This window comes from Carcharhinus amblyrhynchos, chromosome 10, assembly GCF_965287045.1.
Source record: "Carcharhinus amblyrhynchos chromosome 10, sCarAmb.v2.hapA, whole genome shotgun sequence".
Taxonomy (NCBI): Eukaryota; Metazoa; Chordata; class Chondrichthyes; order Carcharhiniformes; family Carcharhinidae; genus Carcharhinus; species Carcharhinus amblyrhynchos.
Window position 1 is genome coordinate 90,788,267 of NC_137333.1, and position 15,320 is coordinate 90,803,586.

General features: G+C 44.9%; 1 protein-coding gene across 2 annotated transcripts in view; it reads left to right on the forward strand.

The window, feature by feature from the left end:
- Positions 1–14,177, forward strand: part of cnga3a (cyclic nucleotide gated channel subunit alpha 3a) — a 66,858-nt gene extending 52,681 nt beyond the window's left edge. For both annotated transcript variants that reach the window (XM_080197599.1, XM_080197600.1), the window contains 2 exons: positions 1,246–1,352; positions 10,532–14,177. In XM_080197599.1, coding sequence (XP_080053725.1) covers positions 1,246–1,352; positions 10,532–11,937 — 1,513 coding nt within the window. In that variant the 3' untranslated portion in view covers positions 11,938–14,177. The remainder of the gene's footprint in view (positions 1–1,245; positions 1,353–10,531) is intronic.
- Positions 14,178–15,320: the final 1,143 nt, after the last annotated feature.

Sequence of the window (15,320 nt, forward strand, 5' to 3'; positions counted from 1 at the left end):
AAAAGTAACCAAACATGAATTTAAGGAGGTATTGGTGCATGGTGAAGTACCTTGAAACGTAGGTGTCCAAATTTATAAGCTGGTAAACATAACAGTATCATTGGTGAGGTGAGATTATTAGCCTGTGACTAAACAGGAATTGGTGTCATTTACACATTTCTGTTTCTAACTCAATGGCAGCCCTCGGCAAACACAACCTTAAAAATCCCTGAGCTTAACTTCCATGTATTATTATACATTTTCATCTATCTTTGCAAGTTGTAATTTCCCTTTTGTTTTTTTAAATTCCTGTACAATATGTGAAACTTTACACTTGGAATTTTGCATGTTGTTACATGTCCTCATGAAACCTCTCTCCCTAAAAACACTCCAATCCATATTTGGATCCACGATCTTCATATCACCATCTCCTGGGGTTTCTGTCATCCTCTGGGCCATCTGACCATTTCCTTGTACATCTCACTAGATTTCCCGAACCCATTTGGACCTCTTTCCTTCTGTATCAGCCCCTGGACAAAACCTCTCCTCCAAATCAAACACCTTCAGACTCCTCCTAGCCTCATCACTATTCCTCCATTCACTGTTATGTTCCTGCAGCAGTCAAAGTGGTATCATATCCCTCTCTATATCCATACAAATCCACAGGGTTCAATCTTACTCCTATCTCATCTAATCTGCGCTTCTTTAGCTTTTGGGCACCTACCTCACCAAAATCTCACCTGACCTGAAGGCACCTGTTGATTTATATAGGCAGTTGCCTCCGAGAACTAGGGATATGCAATTTAGGATCTGTCCTGGTGAAAATGGTCAGGTTCAAGGGCAGACGACTGGATTCATGCCACTTCCAGCATTTTTGGATAGGCAGAGAACCTCTCCATCAGTGCGATATCCACCTCCGAGGTAGAGTGACACAATACCATAGTACCGTGCATTAGTGCAGCTAACAGAGCAGGTACGGCACCTTACAGGATATCTTTGGGAGGGGAAAGGTAGCCTTCGGAAGGTGCCTTTGGGATTGTTGAAAGAGGACATGATTGTGCGTAGATGTGTCTAGATTCATTAGAACTGTCAAGCTGTCAAAGAAATGTCAAAATGTCAAAGCTGGCAACGGATTTAACTCTACTAATCTTTAAGTTTTTTTTAAAAAGTGTGGAGTTTAAAAAGAATTGATGTGTGCTATTTCACTCTGTCTTTTGACATAAGCCTACTTTATTGTCAAATTTAAATTTGCATTTCATATTTTAGGTCTTGTTTTGATGAACTTCAAGTAAAAAATCTTGCCCTGTGGCTGGTGCTGGATTACATATCTGATGCTATTTACATTATGGATTCAGCTGTAAGATTCCGAACAGGTAATCAAGCTTTTTTCAATGGCGCGTGTGTTTATTTTTTACATTTTTCTAAGATGTTATCTCTCTCGGTCTTCAGCCACCCATTTCCGATGCCATGTGCCTCAGTCCAAGATTGAGAGAATGAACAAAATTTTATGAGAATGATTTGAAGTGTCCAGCAAGTGTGAAAGTGGGAGAGTTGTAGATCTTTTTTAGGTGAGATTTTATGCCCAATCCTGTGCTCAGACAGCATGGAAAAATGAGCTGGATTGTTTCTAGTTGCTCCAGGCAGTGGGCGGGTGTTAATTTGCCAGCTAGCAGCAGAGGGAGCTATTATGCATGTGCAGACCTCTGAGGCTTGACGAGAGAGAGAGAGAGAGAGCTGTCAGGCCTCTGCTGCTGCAGCCAGTCTGAACACAGAACCACTCCATGCAATCATGGGGGCCCATGGCTGAGCGTGAGCCCCTCACCAACTGGAAATGTAGTCTCTGCCACTCCGCCCTACCACCCAGACTGATTGCACTCCATCCCCCATTGATCGGATGCAGTGTGACAGCAGACCTCACCTCTCTTATCCCACTGATTGCAGGCAGAGTGGCAGCAGGCCCTCCTCCATCCACGATCAGCTGCCCCTCCAGGCCCCATCCCTATAAGTAGCCCCCCATAGTCCTGCCTCCCATAGGCCTCACCCCCTAACACTGTATGGTGGGCAGTGCCAATGTGCCTGGTCGGCATTATCAAGGAGCCAGGCTGGCAGTGCCAAGGTGCCAGGCTGACACTGTCCTTGGCCTACCTGGGGGGCCTCAATGGCTTCCGGGAGGCGCTGCCAACATGACTATTCCCCTCGCCGTAAAGAACCTCTTCGGGCAAGACCATAAAAGCAAATGTGCCCGGACGATTGAGTGTCGGGCTGGCTAAATACATGCAAGTCTTCATTTAAGTAATTATTCAGACTGTCACTGGAAATGGGCGAGAGGCTGACCTTGCCAGAAATCCAGCTCTCGTAAGATAGCAAGAACCGAGAAATTGGGCGTGACCCTGGTTTCTCGGCTCTGGAGCAATTTTACCAGTCCATTCCCCCCATCGATGGGTGGGGCAAACTGGTAAAATTCCACTTGATGTGTCCATGACTTGTCCTCTGCCCCAGGCTGCTCTCAGTCACTCAGCTGGAGGCCTGGCAATGGGTTAACCCCTCTCCAGGTAGGAACTGAATGTTCCCACAGGCTCCGCAGATAGATCCGTTGAGATGCGGAGGTTGATCTTCAGTTTTATGTGCAGTCTTGGTAACAGGCAGCCTATCCAATACATTATTATTTTATTATTTATTAGTGTCACGAGTAGGCTTACATTAACACCGCAATGTGAAAATCCCCTAGTCGCCACACTCCGGGGCCTGTTCGGGTACACTGAGGGAGAATTTAGCATGGCCAATGCATCTAACCAGCACGTCTTTTGGACTGTGGGAGAAAACCGGAACACCCAGAGGAAATCAAGCCCAGTTAAGTGAATCGGCTGCTCTAAATTCTCCCTCAGGGTGGGAGGAAACCAAACCCAGAGGAGTAGGATAGGCTACGTGTACCTAAAGTTGGTAAGGCACCAGAACCAGATGAAGCATATCCAAGGATAATGAAGGAATTGAAACTAGAAACTAGCTATAATTTTTCAGCCATCCTTAGCCTTAGGGGTAGTGCCAGAGCACTGATTGCAATTGTTATAACCTTGTGCAAAGCTTAGCCCAACAATTATAGACCGGTCAGTTGAACTTCAGTGGTGGGGAAAATTCTAGAAACAATAATTTGGGACATCATTAACAGCCTCGTGACTAAATCTGGGTTACAAAGAAATAGAACATAGAACACTAAAGCACAAACAGGCCCTTCAGCCCACAAGTTGCGCTGATCATATCCCTACCTACCAGGCCTATCTATAACCCTCAATCCCATTAAATCCCAATATAGAAACTAGAAGGAGGAGTAGGCCATTTGGCCCTTCAAGCCTGCTCCGCCATTCATTTTGATCATGGCCAATCATCAAATTCAATATCCTGATCTCCTCTTCCTCCCATATCCCTTGATCCCTTTAATCCCAAGAGTTGTTTCTAATTTCATCTTGAAATCACACAACATTTTGGTCTTAACTACATTCTGTGGTAATGAATTCCACACATTCACTACTCTCTGGATGAAGAAATTTCTCCTCGCCTTAGTTCTAAAAGATTTACCCCTTATCCTCAAACTATAATCCCTAGTTCTGGACTCCCCCACCATTGGGAACATTCTTTCTGCATCTACCCTGCATCTAATCCTGTTAGAATTGTATAAGTTTCTATGAGATCCCCTCTTACTCTTCTCAACTCCAGTGAATATAATCTTAATTGACTTAGTTTCTCCTCATATGACAGACCAGTCATCCCAGGAATCAGCTTGCTAAATCTTCACTGTCATCCCTCTATAGCAAGGACATCCTTCCTCAAATACCAAAACTACACGCTCCAGATTAATGAACACAAGCCAGCATGGATTTGTTGAGTGCAAATCATATTTAACTAACTTGCTGGTGTTCCAAGAAGAGGTAGCGGAGAGGGTTGATTCTGTTGATGTGATGCATGTGGACTTTAAGATACAACATCGCACAATAAAAGAAAAATTAAAACTCATGGAATAAGAGGCAGTAGCAACAGCGATATGAAGCTGTCCAAACAACAGGAAACCAAGAGTAATGGTTCTTGGATGTTTTTCAGACTGGGGGAATACTTGTAATGGAGTTATCCAAGGGTCCATATTGGGGCCTTTGTTTTTTCTGACATATATTAATAGCTTAAGCCTTGGCGTGCATGGAACAGTTTTGATTTAATTTGATTTATTATCGTCACATGTATTAACGTACAGTGAAAAGTATTGTTTCTTGCATGCTATACAAACCATACCGTTCATAGAGAAAGAAATGAGAGTGTAGTGTTACCATCATAGCTAGGGTGTAGAGAAAGATCAACTTAATGCAAGGTAAGTCCATTCAAAACTCTGATAGCAGCAGGGAAGAAGCTGTTCTTGAGCTGCTTGGTACGTGACCTCAGACTTTTGTGTCTTTGTCCTGATGGAAGAAGGTGGAAGGGAAAATGTCCGGGATGCGTGGAGTCATTGATTATGCTTGCTGTTTTTCTGAGGCAGTGGGAAGTGTAGATAGTGTCAATGGATGGGAGGTTTGTTTTGCGTGATGGACTGGGCTTTGTTCACGACCCATTGTAGTTTCTTGCGATCTTCGACAGAGAGGAGTCATACCAAACTGTGATGCACCCACAAAGAATGCTTTCTATGGTGCATCTGTAAATGTTGGAGAGAGTTGTAGCTGACATGCCAAATTTCCTTAGTCCCCTGAGAAAGTAGAGGCGTTGGTGGGCTTTCTTAACTGTAGTGTCAGCATGGGGAGACCAGGACAGGTTGTTGGTGATCTGGACACCTAAAAACTTGAAGCTTTCGACCCTTTTTACTTCTTGCCCGTTGATGTAGACAGGGACATGTTCTCCTCTACGCTTTCTGAGGCCGATGATTATCTCCTTCATTTTGTTGACATTGAGGGAGAGAATATTGCTTGACCAATTCACCAGATTCTCTACCTCATTCCTGTACTCTATATTGTCATTCTTTGAGATTCAACCCATCACTGTGTTGTCTTAGCAAACTTGGAAATCAAATTGGAGGGGAATTTGGCTGCACAGTCATAAGTGTTTAAGGAGTATAGTAGGGGGTTGAGAACACAGCCTTGTGGGCCACCAGTGTTGATGATGATTATGGAGGAGGTATTATTGCCTACTCTTACTGATTACGGTTAGGAAGTTTGGGATCCAATTGCAGAGGGAGAAGCTGAGCCCCAGGCCATGGAGTTTGGAGATGAGTTTTGTAGAAACAATGATGTTCAAGGCTGAGCAGTAGTCAATAAATAGGATTCTGACATAGGTGTCTCAGTTATCTAGGTGTTCCAGGGTTAGAACATAGAACATAGAACATTACAGCACAGAACAGGCCCTTCGGCCCACGATGTTGCGCCGACCAATTAAAAAGCAATGACCTTCTAACCTAAACCAATCCCTTTCCATCCATAAACCTATCCACGGATCTCTTAAACCCCCCCAAACTAGGCGCATTTATAACTGCAGCAGGCAGGGCATTCCAATCCCTCACCACCCTCTGGGTAAAGAACCTACCTCTGACATCCGTCCTATAACTACCACCCCTTAATTTAAAGCTATGCCCCCTCGTGCTAGCTTTCTCCATCCGAGGAAAAAGGCTATCACTATCCACCCTATCTAAACCTCTAATCATCTTATATGTTTCAATAAGATCCCCTCTTAGCCGCCTTCTTTCTAACGAAAACAACCTCAAATCCCTCAGTCTCTCCTCATAGGACCTCCCCTCCATGCCAGGCAACATCCTGGTAAACCTCCTCTGCACCCTCTCCAAAGCCTCCACATCCTTCCTATAATGTGGGGACCAGAACTGCACACAGTACTCCAAGTGCGGCCGCACCAGAGTTTTGTACAGTTGCAACATGACGCTGCGGCTCCTAAATTCAATCCCCCTACCAATAAACGCCAAGACACCGTATGCTTTCCTAACAACCTTATCTACTTGATTCCCAACTTTCAGGGATCTATGTACACATACACCTAGATCCCTCTGTTCATCCACACTATTCAGAGTCCTACCGTTAGCCCTATACTCTACACACCTGTTATTTCTGCCAAAGTGAATTACCTCACACTTCTCCGCATTAACCTCCATCCTCCACCTCTCGGCCCAGCTCTGCAACTTGTCCAAGTCTCTCTGTAAACTATGACACCCTTCCTCACTGAGTGCAGGGCCAGGGAGATGGCGTCTGCTGTGGACCTGTAGAGGCGGTAGACAAACTGTAGTGGATCCAAGTAACCCGGGAGGCCAGAATTTATTCGTGCCGTGATCAGTCTTTTAAAACACTTCATAATGATCGATGTCAGAGCCACCGGACGATTGTAATTAAGGCACACTGCCTACATAAGAACATAAGAAATAGGAGCAGGAGTAGGCCATCTAGCCCTTCGAACCTGCCCCACCATTCAATAAGATCATGGCTGAAGTGGATCAGCTCCACTTTCCCGCTTTCTCCCCATAACCCTCAATTCCCTTGTCTATCAGAAACCTATCTACCCGTGACTTAAATATATTCAGTGAGGTAGCATCCACCATTTCAACGGGCAGAGAATTCCAGAGATTCACCACCCTTTGAGTGAAGAAGTTCCTCCTCAATTCCAATCTAAACTGCCCCCCCCCTACTTATCTTGAGGCTGTGCCCTCTAGGCCTGCTGTCCTTTCTAAGCGGGAAGAATCTCTGTACCTCTACCCTATCCATCCCCTTCATTATCTTATACTTCTCTATAAGATCCCCCCTCAGCCTGGCTTTTCTTTGGTATCGGGATAATGGTAGTTTTCTTGAAACAGATAGGGACCTCAGATTGGTATAAAGAGAGGTTAAAGGTATCTGTGAATACCTCCGCCAGTTTGCAAATGATACAAAATTCAAAGTTTGCAGATGGTACAAAACTTGTCAGTGTTGTGAGAGAGTAGGATAGTGTTGAACTTCAAAAGTACATAGACAAATTGGTGGAATGGCCAGAGAGAAGGCTGATGAAGGAGTATAAAGGAGTGATTGATTTGGGTAGGAAGAACATAAACAGACACTATAAAATAAAGGGTACAGTTCTCAAGGGGTTATAGGAGCAGACCTTGGTATATATGTCATAAATCATTGAAGGCAGGACAGGTTGGGAGAGTGGTTAATAAAACACACAGTATTCTAGGCTTTCCTAATAGAAACATAGGCTGGAATTGTACCGCCTGCCTGCCATAGGAATCAGAGCGGGTGAGGGGTGTACCATGGAACGGTCTGTTGACCTTCGATGGGATTTTACCGTTTTGGCATGAGCGAGACCGTAATGTCCCATTCATAGAGTACAAGAAACTTGTATAAAACACTGGTTCAGCCTCAGTGAGTTGTATAAAGCTTTGGGTCATTCTTTATGGTTTTGCATATAGGAGCAGGAATGTGTTGTCACAATTATACAGGACCTTGGTGAGGCCACACCTAGAATATTGTGTGCAGTTTTGGTCTCCTTTTCTGAGGAAGGATGTTCTTGCTCTTGAGAGAATGTAGCAAAGGGGATGGTGGGACTGATGTATGAGATTGATTAGGTTAGGATTGTTTTCGCTGGTGTTTAGATGAATGAGGGAGGATCTCATAGAGACTTATGACATTCTAATAGTCTAGACAGGTTAGATGCGGGGAGGATATTCCCGATGGTGGGGGAATCCAGAAACAGATGTCACTGTCTGAGGATTCAGGCTAGACCATTTAGGATGGAGGTGAGGAGACATTTCTTCACCCAAAGAGTGGTGAGCCTGTGGAAGCAGATTGGTGGAATGGGCAGAGGAAGTAGTTGATGCCAAAACATTAAGGAGATTCAAGAGGTGACTGGATGTAGTACTCGGGGTGAATAGAATCAAAGGTTTTGGGGAAAAAGCAGGATTAGGCTATTGAGTTGGACAATCAGCCACAATTGTAATGAATGGCGGAGCAGGCTCGAAGGGCCAAATGGTCTCCTCCTGCTCCTATCTTCTATGTTTCGATGTTTATGGAGGGCGTGAAGGTGAGAGTGTAGACAAGATTCATCAGAATGGTTCTAGGAATGAGGAACTTCAGTTCCATGGATTGGAGATGTTGGGACTGTTTTGGAGAATAGAAGGCTGAGTGAAGGTTTGATGGAGGTGTTCAAAATCATGAGGGGTCCAGACAAAGTGGACATGGAAAAAACTGTTCGCACTGGCGGAGGATTGAAAACAAGAGGGCACAGATTTCAAACAATTGGCAAAAGAAGCAACAGAGACATGAGGAGAAGCATTTTCAGACAGTGAGTGGTTCAGATCTGGAATGCACTGTCCAAGAGTGTGGTGGACTCAGGGTTAATTGAGGCCTTTGCGAGGGAATTGGATTACTATCTGAAAAGGAAGAATGTGCAAGGTTATAGCGACAAGGCGGGGAAATGCCACTAGGTGAATTGGTCATTCAGAGGACTGGCTTAAATATGGTGGACTGAATGGCTTCCCTCTGTGCTGAGGTTAACTCAGCTGAAATCCAGAGAGAGCCTCAGGTTTAATAATTCCACTGAGTTCTCAGTGGAATATAGAGCCAGTTATGAGACCTCTGTAGGGTGGGTGAGGGGAAAGCCATAAGAGCTCAGTCATGGTCTAATTGAATATCCTTTCCAATGTTTCTTTGTTCAGCAGTCTACTTCATGTGTTGGAGTGAGACTTTTATGTTCACTAGTGCGACATGAGCATCACTGGCTAGCCAGTATTTATTGCCCATCCCTCGTTGCCCTTGTTCAGAGGGCAATTGAGAGTCAACCACATTGCTGTGGCTCTGGAGTCACATGTAGGCCAGACCAGGTAAGGATGGTAGCTTTCCTTCCCTAAATGGCATTAGTGAACCAGACTGGTTTTTCCCACGATCGACAATGGTCATCTGTAGATTCTTAATTCCCGATTTTTTTTTTAATTGAATCTGCCTTTGTGGGATTTGAACCTGAGTCCCCCGAATATTTGGTGAGTTTCTGGATCCATAGTCTCGCGATAATATCACTGGGCCATCGCACTCCCCCCCCCCTCCACACCCCCACGAACCCATTATTATCAAGCTGAAATGTAAGAATGGTAGCAAATGAGTAAACCTGTCACCTACAATGACTTATTCAATTATATAATCATAAATGGTGATAGAATTTTAGAAATGAAGATGAGATGTAAAAGTTGTGGGTACATTTACTCCTGTGGCAGGATTCCAGGTCGGAGTTCTGAGCAACTCACCCTTTCTCAGCGCCTGAGTTCCCCAGTGTGGACTGATGGTTTTTCACCACTTGGAGTTGGTTGTAAAGCCCTCAGGGACTCCCATCCTACATGTCAGCTATTTTGAAAGAAAATGGCAGGCAACTAATTTTATTGAAAAATGGTGTCAAAAACATCAGAAAACTGTTTACCTTGCAGTCCATAAGGCCATAAGACATAGAAACAGAATGAGGCCACTCAGCCCATCAAATCTGTTCCACCATTCAATCATGGCTGATCTTTTTCTCATCCCCATGCTCCTGCCTTCTCCCCATAACCCCTGATCCCCTTTTTAATGAAGAACCTATCTATCTCTGTCTTAAAGACACTCCATGATCTGGCTTCCACAGCCTTCTGCAGCCAAGAGTTCCACAGATTCACCACTCTCTGGCTGAAGAAATTCCTCCTCATCTCCGTTTTAAAGGATCATCCCTTTAGCCTGAGGTTGTGCCCTCTGACTCTAGTTTTTCCTATGAGTGGAAACATCCTCTCCACGTCCACTCTATCCAGGCCTCGCAGTATCTTGTAAGTTCCAATAAGATCCACCCTCATCCTTCTGAACTCCAACGAGCACAGACCCAGAGTCCTCAACCATTCCTCACACGACAGTCTCTTTATTCAAGCGATCATTCTTATGAACCTCCTCTGAACCCTTTAAGACCAGCACATCCTTCCTTAGATATGGGGCCCCAAACTGCTCACAATACTCCAAATCTTAGAGTCATAGAGCATGGAAACAGGCCCTTCGGCCCAGCCAGTCCATGCCGACCATGGGGCCCTCCCAGCTAGCCCTCATTGCTCGCGTTTGGCCCATCTCCCTCTAATCCTTCCCCATCCATTCACTTATCCAACTGCTTTTTAAATGTTGCTATTGTACCTGCCTCAACCACTTCCTCTGGCAGCTCATTCCATACGCACACCACCCTCCGTGTGAAGAAGTTGCCCCTCAGGTCCCTTTTCATCTGTCCCCTCTCACCTTAAACCTAGTTTTCAATTCCCCTGCCTTGGGAAGAAGACTCTGGGTGGGACTTTCTGGCTGCACTCGTCCCAAAATCAGAAAGCCAATGAACCTTTCCATGGTCTCTCCCTCACCACTGCCCCCCTCCCCCCACCCCGCTGCCCGCTACGATTCCCGTGGCGGGTGGAATGGGAAAATTTGACCCTATGTGCGTTCGACCTACCTTTGCCCCTCACGATTTTGTAGACCTCAGTCCCGCCAGCTTGTGAACCTGTGCTTCAAAGTGTTGTCCCACTTTGTGCAGTTCAGTAAATGTCGCGTTTTTTCTTCAGGTTTTCTTGAACAAGGCTTGCTCGTTAAGGATGCAAAGAAATTGAGAGAAAATTACATGCGGATGCCTCAGTTTAAACTGGACGCACTCTCTCTTTTACCGACAGATCTAGCCTACATTTGGTTGGGATTTAATTACCCGGAGGTGAGATTTAATCGTCTCTTCCGCTTCAGCCGAATGTTTGAATATTTTGACCGCACGGAAACACGGACAAACTATCCGAACATGTTTCGGATTGGAAATCTTGTCTTGTACATCCTCATCATTATTCACTGGAATGGCTGCATTTATTACGCCATTTCAAAATCCATTGGGTTTGGCATCGACACCTGGGTCTATCCGAACATATCCCACCCTGAATATGGGCGGCTTAGCAGGAAATACATCTACTGCCTTTACTGGTCCACTTTGACCTTGACGACCATCGGAGAAACGCCTCCCCCCGTCAAGGATGAGGAGTATTTATTCGTGGTCATTGACTTCCTGGTGGGAGTTCTAATCTTCGCCACCATTGTTGGCAACGTGGGCTCCATGATCTCGAACATGAACGCCTCGCGAGCCGAGTTCCAATCCAAAATCGACTCCATCAAGCAGTACATGCAGTTCCGCAAGGTCAGCAAAGACCTAGAGGCCAGAATCATCAAGTGGTTCGACTACCTGTGGATCAACAAGAAGAGCGTGGACGAGAAGGAAGTCCTCAAGAACCTACCCGACAAACTGAAGGCCGAAATCGCCATCAACGTCCACTTGGACACGTTGAAGAAAGTCCGCATCTTTTCGGATTGTGAGGCCGGTCTCTTGATTGAGTTGGTGCTCAAACTGCAGCCCCAGGTGTACAGCCCCGGGGATTATATTTGCCGCAAGGGGGACATCGGCCGGGAGATGTACATCATCAAAGAGGGCAAGCTGGCGGTGGTGGCCGACGATGGGGTCACGCAGTTCGTGGTCCTGAGCGACGGCAGCTACTTTGGGGAGATCAGCATCTTGAACATAAAGGGCAGCAAGGCGGGCAACAGGCGGACGGCCAACATAAGGAGCATAGGCTACTCTGACCTCTTCTGCCTGTCCAAGGTTGACCTGATGGAAGCACTGACTGAATATCCAGACGCCAAAAAGATCCTGGAAGAGAAGGGGCGTCAGATTCTGATGAAGGACAATTTGATAGATGAAGAGGCGGCGAAGGAGGGAGCGGATCCCAAAGATCTGGAGGAAAAAGTGGAGAGAATGGAGTCTTCATTGGACAACCTGCAGACTAGGTTTGCCCGGCTCATGGCTGAGTACAAATCCAGTCAAATGAAGCTAAAACAAAGGCTCACAAAGATGGAAAACAGAGTGAAGGGCTATGGCAGTGGCTACCTATCAGATGGACTAGACAGTTTGACTGATGCAGAGTTAGGCAAACAGTGATGAGACTAAATTTCCTCATTTTGTTTTTCTTACTATTTTGTTATAAGATATACTGATGAGAGTATCAATTATTTTTATATGGGACTCTAATAGGCTAGTTTACAAATTATAAGCCACGACAGATATCAGAAAGCAGTTCGTGTAGACCCATCTTTAAACTTTATCAACAAATTGTGACCAAAGCCCATTTTAACATGAATATGTTAAGGCAGCTTTAAGCATAAATGTTAGTTCATTATATCAGGGAGCTGAGTTCTGTTACTATAATTCTTTAACTAACGGTAACACACTAGGAACGGAACCAGGAAATACACATTTCACGTTTTAAACATCTGTGTTGTCAATGTTTAAGTGTATGGGATTTCCACTGATGGTTCTATTCGATATATAACATAAATATAATATATGCACTAAGGACCCCATAGTTTATGCTTGCAGTTGTTTACAAGATTCCGTGCATTCTCGGTTCTTAAGTAGGGGAGGGAGGGAAATTTGAAAAGCTTCCTTTAAATTGTAAGTGGGTAAGGCAGATGGAATCTACTGGGCTCCACTTAATGCAGTGACAGACATTTCACCTGGTGATGGGACGCACCACATTGAGGTGGAGGTGGAAGGGCAGTGGGGTCCCCATTCGCCACCCTCCTGCCCGATTAAATACCCTCCCTTCCTCCAGACACCCCTTGGGGGGGCATTACATTTCTCAGTACCACTTCTGCACGAGTGTTATCCGCTGTGAATCAACATTAAAAGCTGAAGTAGCGGCTTGTTAATCCAATTTAATTTCTCTGACCCCTCCCGAAGAAACATAAAAAAAACTAAAATGGGGAAATAAGAATACTAGTCCGAACCGGTTTTTCCTTCTGGGTGGACACTTACCATGACAAGGGCAGCAGGGTGGCACAGTGGTTAGAACTCCAGCCTCACAGCACCAGGGACCTGAGTTCAAATCCAGCCTTGGGCGACTGTGTGGGGTCTGTACATTTCCCCGTGTCTACGTGGGTTTCCTCCACGTGCTCCAGTTTCTTCCCATATTCCAAAGAGGTGCAGGTTAGGCTGATTGGTCATGCTAAATTATCCTTTAGGGTGGGATATTACTGTACCATCCGCCACAGGAATCATAACGGACGGGACATGCACCATGCAAAAGTCCATTGACCTTGGGTGGCAGTTTCTGGTCTTGGGATGAGCATGGCTGGAAAATCCCTTCCCTAATGTCAAGGGGATTAGCAGTGTAAATATATGGGGTTATGGGGATAGGACCTGGGTGCAGGTTTGCTGGGCTGAATGGCCCCTTTCAGCACTGTGATGATTCAATGTGTAGTCACCCGAGGCAGCATGGCAGCACAGTGGTTAGCACTGCAGCTTCACAGCACCAGGGAAACCCAGGTTCGATTCCTGGCTTGGGTCACTGCCTGTGTAGATTCCGTAAATTCTCCCCGTGTCCTCACGGGTTTCCTCCGGGTACTCTGCTTTCCTCCCAAAGTCCAAATGTGCATTGGCCAAGCTAAATTCTCCCTCAGTGTACCGAACAGGCGCCAGAGTGTGACGACTGGGTGATTTTCATAGTAACTTCATTGCAGGGTTAATTACTTGTGACTAATAAATGAACTTATAACTTAAACAATGAGGACATTGCAACAAACCACGCTGTTGTTGAAGTTGATACCATGCAGCACAGTTACCAGCACTGCCTTTCCTGCAATCTGCCTCTTGGTAATAACAAAGTGTTGAGTTGATATCCAAGTGTGACTAAATAAAGGCTAGTCAATTCATCACTGGGAACAGTTAATGCCGTTAATGCACTGGAAACTTTCACAAGTTAGCTTCCTGCTGTGTGGGCAATAGTCCATTTGAACTGAATGACGAACTAGCTGGGCATATTAACCTTTCTTTTATAATGTTTGAAGATAAGAACACAATAGACTCCAATTATAAACCTCACACATTTCACAATGGGTTCATCCAAGCGGATCGAGCAAATAAGCTGAACAGTTTTGCACCTGATTTTATTCACTCACCTTTTTTTATATTTTGGTAAATTTGAGCGAATGTAACTTATTTATTACCCAGAGATTGTTTCTTTCCTTCCTTTTTATTTATAAACAGTGACTTATATTTTTTTTAAAATGCAAGTCTTACAACCTGTTGTCAACTTTTGTTTAAATTGAACTATGTTGTCAGGTATTCTTTCCTGTTACTGTTTATTGCTGCAGTAAATTACATATCGAAACCTGTCACAAGTTAACGTATCATTTTACCATCCTGCCTGCTACTTCCCTCTGACAAGTGACCATTATTCAATTCTCTGCCTCTTGTTGGAATCGAACTGCAGTTCAGAGAGAGGGTTCCTGGGGTCAAATGTAAAATTGCCATGTGGAAAATCTTTGAAGGAAAACAACAACAACAGTTTATATTCATATAGCACCTTTTAGCATAATGGTGGTTAACATTGCTGTCCCACAGCATCAGGGACTTGGGTTCAATTCCCGGCTTGAGTCAGGGTCAATGAAGAGTGTGCAAGTTCTCCATGTGTCTCTGTGGGTTTCCTTTGGTATCCCACATACATCTCAATCGTCTACACCCTCTATCTCTGCTCCAAGGAAAACAACCCCAGTATATCCAATCTCTCTTCATAACTAAAACTCTCCAGCCCAATCAACATCCTGGTAAGTTTCCTCTGTACCCTTTCCCATAATATTGCATCCCTGCTATAATGGTGGCACAGTGGTTCGCATTGCTGCCTCACAGCGCCAGGGACCTGGGTTCGATTGGGTCACTGTCTGTGCGGAGTCTGCACATTCTCCCTGTCTATGTGGGTTTCCTCCGGGTGCCCCAGTTTCCTCCCAGTGCCGGAAGGACGTGCTGGTTAGGTGTGTTGACCATGCTAAATTGGTGTACCCCGAACAGGCGCTGGAGTGCGGCGACTAGGGGATTTTCACAGTAACTTCATTGCAGAGTTAAGATAAGTCTATTGTGACGCAGATAAATAAACTTTAAGCTGAAATATCCTAAGGCTCTCACGCAAGAACTCTTGGAGATATGCAGAATGCAAGTCAGCGTGTAAAAGAGAGAATATATGTTAATGTTTCTGGTGACGATTTTGATTACGACTTATATTTCTGTGTGTTTGAACAATAAGCTGACTCGCCCAGGCATCAAATATCAAACCTGGGTAAGCTGTTAATGTATATATGTGTGAAAGTACGCCACATACCTTCTTTTTAGCCTTTGGCCAGTTCTTCTTCATAAGCACAGTATCTACAAGTATGATTATGCATTTATAATTGGTGCACGGAATAATTAATTTAAGACTAGATTAAAAAGACGGGGCTTATTTTGATTTCAAGGCTACTGCCTGAAAATGTAATAAGTAATGAATTCAC